Source organism: Myotis brandtii, unplaced genomic scaffold (assembly GCF_000412655.1).
Source record: "Myotis brandtii unplaced genomic scaffold, ASM41265v1 scaffold36, whole genome shotgun sequence".
In the NCBI taxonomy this organism is placed as follows: Eukaryota; Metazoa; Chordata; class Mammalia; order Chiroptera; family Vespertilionidae; genus Myotis; species Myotis brandtii.
The window spans coordinates 5,183,894-5,189,893 of record NW_005363836.1 but is presented as its reverse complement, the minus strand read 5'-3'; the positions used below and the strand labels follow the sequence as shown (position 1 = coordinate 5,189,893).

The window sequence follows — 6,000 nt, the reverse complement described above, 5'->3', positions numbered from 1 at the left end:
ACAGGGGGCAGTTGGGGGGGCGAGCAGGCTGGCAGGCAGAGTGGTTAGGGGCAATCAGGCAGGCAGGCAGGCGAGTGGTTAGGAGCCAGCAGCCCTGGATTGCGAGAGGGATGTCCGACTGCCGGTTTAGGCCCGATCCCTGTAAACCGGCAGTAGGACATCCTTTGAGGGGTCCCAGATTGGAGAGGGTGCAGGCCAGGCTGAGGAACACCCCCTCCCTGAGCACGAATTTCGTGTACCAGGCCACTAGTAGTTAATAAAGAGGGAGGTGTATTTCATTCTCAAATAACCCTTTTCCACCTCTGATATTTTCCTACCAAGAAAGGGAAGTCATTGGGAAAAATTACTGGTAATTAACAATAATAATTAATTCAAGTGAGAGTTATTCTTAACAGACTCTTTCATACTATCCTAGATCACTCAAATTCACCAAAACATAGGGTTCTGACTAGACAAAGGAGCAGGCAATTACTGCCATCCAGTAATCTGTTATCAATTTTCCTAGTTTTATTCATTGGCAAGAAAAAGTACCATCCTCTGTTTGGGGCAGCTTTAGTTACATCAAGTTAAGCAATATAAGAACAAGTAGCAGACATAGCATTCACTTAAGAGAAGTGATAACAACAATAATAATAAACACAGTAGTGAATAGGATTTAAAAAAAACCCCACCCATTTTTATTTCTTCTTTTTTGAGATAATAAACCAAAGATATACATAAATGGGCCCCTTAGTATTTATTTTGTTTAGCCTAGAAAAGAGAAGAAGACTAATGGTGGGGAATCCTAGAATTGCAAACATGCTCATCACATTACTAAGAAAAAATAGAGGACATGATAATTTTATTTTATCATTTTGGACTATGTGGAAGAAATATTCTGGTTGGATGCTTTATAAAGTCAGGTCATAAAATGATGAGTCTTTGTGTTGCATTGAGTCAAAAGGTAGTGGGGTGTCATATACTCCAGCATAAAATACAGCCAATATACCCAGAAAGTAAGAATAAGAACCATAATGGTAGAAATAGAATAACAAATAACTAAGAACTATACAAAAGCTGGTTATTTTAGAAGTGAGGGGGAAAAAAGGCAGACACATTGTAACACAGTTGTCTTTTAGAAAGTAAGTCCTAATATATTAAATTAATATTTTAATTTTAAATGGAAGAAAATAAAGTAGATTACATGGAATGTTATAGATGAGTCTGGAATATCTACTGGTATAGACAGAAAAACAATGTAGATGGAGCTAAAGTAGGCTGTATCATAGATAAATGAAAAAAAATAAGACTGCAAACTACATAACCTTTTATCTCCCCTCTTTCCCATATTTATACCATATCAACACCTAATACAAAATTAACATATTTACATTTTTTGGCTTCAGATTTCCATATGAAAACATAGGTATATGGCAATATATCCTTGAATATTTCCCAATATCAGACATGAAATGGCTAATCAATTATTCAAGTGTGGATTCCAAATATGAGGTAACTCTTCTTATTCCTAATGCTATAGTCCAAGAACATAGATGCCAGCAGATTGGAGTTGTAAAGAACACATAGATTGGGGGGTAGGGGTGCTTGGCAAATGGGTGACAGGGAATTATGGCATCGTACCACTATACATATTGAGATTATAGGCAGCCAGCATTTTGCAGAGTAATTAAGAGGTGATGCAAATCTTCAGGAGAAATCAAATGGTAAAAGACTGTATGTATTTTGAGTAAGTAGTAAGTAAAGACTAAGACTTTTTCTATACTAAATAATGAAGGGCCATGAGGCAAAATATACTGGGGCAGGTAGTAAGAATTTAGAAAACAATCTCCAGAGCCCACAAGAAAGGGAACATACAAGAACATTCCATATTGAATTGAAAAGTTACCAGTAGATACTTGGTGAGGAAGACCCGTAAATGATGACAGATCTCCACTGAATAACATTGTAGTTGTTATCTGTTCAAGAGTAAGATTAACTAATATTCAATAATATTCATTTTATTAATCTGTATATATGCAGTCTGGCAAGATGAATGAGCTAATGTAAACTCTTTTTATGGCCACAAACATAAAGGAATGGTTGATTTAGGGGGGAAAAAAGAGCTCAAAGGAAAGAAACAAATCTACAGGTACCTCTCAGAAGGAATTTAAATCTTGATTGAGAATAAATGACACAGGGAAGGAAAAAAAATCAGACAGATTTGGGTTCAATGTGAAAATAGCTGGAGTTTTAGTGAACACACAAGAACAGGTGACTTGGATGTAAAATGAAGAAGATGAGGGGTGAACATTGAGATTCCTTACACACACAGAAAAAACACTTAGGAACAGAGCTTCTTTTGACAGGGGGAACTAAAAGTTTCTGCTCATGAGCGCAGGAAGGCCACAAAGCTTATCTCTTGTCTAGGACTCTGACTGGAAGGTTCAAAAACAGTGGAATCAATGTGTACAGCCTCTGTGGATCAGGATTCTCTCAAGTGGAGAAATTAATGTAAAAAACTACAACAGCAGCAGCTTTTGAAATGGTGAAATCTCTGAGGTACCTGATAAAAGTACAAAAGTCAATGTCTAGGGGCTATGTCAATGCACTGAAGAAAAAGAATACCTGCAACAGATAAACTTACAAGCAAAAATTAAGAGAGAAAATAATTGGTTGTAACAGAGATAGAAGATGCAACAGACCTAAAGATTAACATCCTAAGAACTTGAGACAACAGAAAAAAAATCTGAAAGTGAATATAAAAAAGTACTTTTATTGAATTAAGGAGATAGAGAAACCAAGACACCATAAAAGAAGGAGTGGAACCCTAGTTTATTCAAAAAAGAACTGAAGCTCTAACTGGTTTGGCTCAGTGGATAGAGCGTCGGCCTGAGGACTAAAGGGTCCCAGGTTCGATTCCAGTCAAGGGCATGTACCTTGGTTGCGGGCATATCCCCAGTAGGGGGTGTGCAGGAGGCAGCTGATCAATGTTTCTCCTATTGATGTTTCTAACTCTCTATTCCTCTCCCTTCCTCTCTGTAAAAAATCAATAAGATATATTAAAAAAAAAGAATTGAATATATATTCTGTGAATTTAAAGAGTCATTAAAATTCAAGATAGGATTAAGTAGCAGATTAGGGACAGGATCAAAGGACTGGAAAACTGAGAAAATTATCTAGAATACAGCACAGAAAGATAAATGATGAAATTAAGGTTAATGGACATAGAGCAATACTAATCCAAATTTAATCTGTGGGCCAGTTCACAAACTGTTACTGGTTCATGGCATAGAAAGTGAAAGTAAACATTTAGAAACTTTTATAACAATATGATGTTGTTACATTCTTATATTTATAAAAATAACGGTCCACAATTGCTTAGAAATGAAAAATAAAAACAAAAACCTAATCTTTCACCACAGATGGTTTGAGAGCCATTGACACATGAGGACTGAAAGAGGGGGTGTTCACTGTACAACCTCAGGAGAGTTACAGAAGGAGAAAATACAGATAATATATCTCTCCAGGACTTGAAGAGATTAAGAGTTAAAAAGTTCCCTGGAAATTCATGGGAGACATGACTCTTTAGTATGGAAATTATTTGATACTAAGAAGACGTGGAATATAACATGGATTAAGAACATGAAATGGAGTCCGGATCTGTGATACATAAATTGTGATCTTGGACAAATTACTGAATCTCTCTCAGTCTGTTTCCCAATCTTAAATGGAGATTTCAAGGGTAGTACTGGGAGAATTAGACAATTTATTTAAAATGTGTAGCACAGTGTCATGTATACAATAGGCACTCAGTAAATACTGGCTATTCTTTTTCTTCTTCTTAATTAGCACAATCCCCTTGCCCTGACCGGTTTGGCTCAGTGGATAGAGCGTCAGCCTGCGGACTCAAGGGTCCCAGGTTCGATTCCGGTAAAGGGCATGTACCTTGGTTGCAGGCACATCCCCAGTGGGGAGTGTGCAGGAGGCACCTGATCAATGTTTCTCTCTCATCGATGTTTCTAACTCTCTATCCCTCTCCCTTTCTCTCTGTAAAAAATCAATAAAATATATTAAAAAAAAAATCTGTTCTTGAAACTCATCCTGACAGACCACATTATCTTCTTGCTACAATAGAAGAAATAGTTTGTACTTAAAAGATAATTATCAATAGTTTGTACTTAAAAGACAATTATCAAATATTTAGATGAAAATGACTGTATTTACGTTTGAACAAAGCAAGTTCAATGTTAAATTACCTCGACAAGCAACTTTCCAAAAGTTTTCCTCTCCAGGGCGTACTTGGTAGCTTCATCCAAAGCTCTCTGTGCTAGTCCCACAGCACCAGCGGCTACCTAGGTTTTACAAAGCAGAGAGATCATGTAGTCTTTAAAACACACAGTATAATGGCTACTTGCCTAAGATTCTACAGTAAGGACTATACAGAGATAAACTAGCTTAAGGCAGTGTGTTGGGGGTGCACTAGGATTTAAATTTATATTATTTATGAATTTAAGCTTAACGGAAGGCATTTGTGAGGCAAAGGATCATAGCTAGAGATAAATCGTTCCTTCAGTTTAAGAAAGGAAAGCTTCTTAGGGAAATATTCCTAATGAGTAAAGCAAGAGGAAATGAGTACCTATCAACAGGAATGACTGTCTGCACTGCCTCTGTAAAATCTAGCAGCAACTATAGTAATTTTGTAATTGCTAAAATAATTTCTGTAACAGGCAGCAAGAGAGTTGAAGAATTCTAAAAAGAAAACTATCTCTTCACCCTTAATAAGAGAAGCAGATACTAGAAAAGAAATATACATGAAGCATACAATGTTAAACTAAAACTACTCAGTGTAATAAAAGATCCTATGAAGATGATCAAGTCACATTACTTACTGGAGGTCTGGTTTTATCAAAAGCTCCCATTGCAATTTTGAAACCAGCTCCCTCACCAATTAAAACATTTTCTTTAGGCACTTTTACATCTTCAAAGACAATTCCTCTTGTATCTGAACATCGCTGGCCCATATTTAATTCCTAGTAGGAAAAACAATAAATATTAAAGGAACATTTTTTGAGCTAGCATGAATTTTTGCTTTAATCACTATTTTATGATTTCTGCAACTGTCTTAAACAAGGGTCAACAATCTATGGCCTGCAATGCCTACTTTGTAAAGAAAGCTTTATTGGAATATAATCATACCCATTCATTTACATATTACCTATGGCTACTTTCTTGCTACAATGACAGAATTGAGTAGCTGTAACAGAGACCATATAGCCCTCAAAATCTAAAGTATTTACAATCTGGACCATTACAAAAATAAGTGTCAACCCCTACCTAGTTCAAAACAATGTTTCACAAATTTTGAAACAAACACTAGTCTAGAGTTCTCCATGTATATATCACCTACAAAGACAAATTTCATTATATGTTTGAGAGCTAACTTTTTTTTTTTTTTTTTACTGTGAATGTCAGGAAAAGCATTTATCAAACAATCTGATTTGGCACGTTTAATTTTAGCTTAACAGAGTTAGCAAAGTAATATATTGGATAAAAGGTGAATTTCTTTTTTCTCTTAACTGTTTCTTAAAATTAGGTTAATTGAGATAGATTTTACATATAGAAAAATTCACCATGTTTGCATATACATTTCTAGTAGTTCTGACAAGTCTGTGTAATTACCACCACAGTCAAGATACAGAATATTTCAGCACCCCCAAAAGTTCTCTTGAACACTTTCAAAAAATATATTTTTATTGATTTCAGAGAGGAAAGGATAGATAGAAACATCAATGATGAGTGAGAATCATCGATTGAACTGTGACCTCTTGGTTCATAGGTTGATGCTCAATCACTGAGCCACACTGGCTGAGCTTTAGTACCCCGCCCCCCCTTTTTAATCAATTACCTTACTCTATCCAGCTCCAAGCAACCACTGATCTGATTTCTGTCCATACAGTTTTTCCTTTTCTAGAATGTAAGTTGAATAGCAAGGTGAGCCTTCTGTGTCTGACTTTTCACTTT

At 36.0% G+C, this 6,000-nt stretch overlaps 1 protein-coding gene across 1 annotated transcript in view; it reads right to left on the bottom strand.

The window, feature by feature from the left end:
- The window catches only part of ACADM (acyl-CoA dehydrogenase, C-4 to C-12 straight chain), a 33,563-nt gene that overhangs the window by 3,902 nt on the left and 23,661 nt on the right, over positions 1 to 6,000 (bottom strand). The window contains exons 9-10 of the mRNA XM_014544353.1: positions 4,869 to 5,009; positions 4,236 to 4,331 (exon numbers count right to left, since the gene is read on the bottom strand). Of these exons, the coding sequence (XP_014399839.1) occupies positions 4,236 to 4,331; positions 4,869 to 5,009 (237 nt within the window). The remainder of the gene's footprint in view (positions 1 to 4,235; positions 4,332 to 4,868; positions 5,010 to 6,000) is intronic.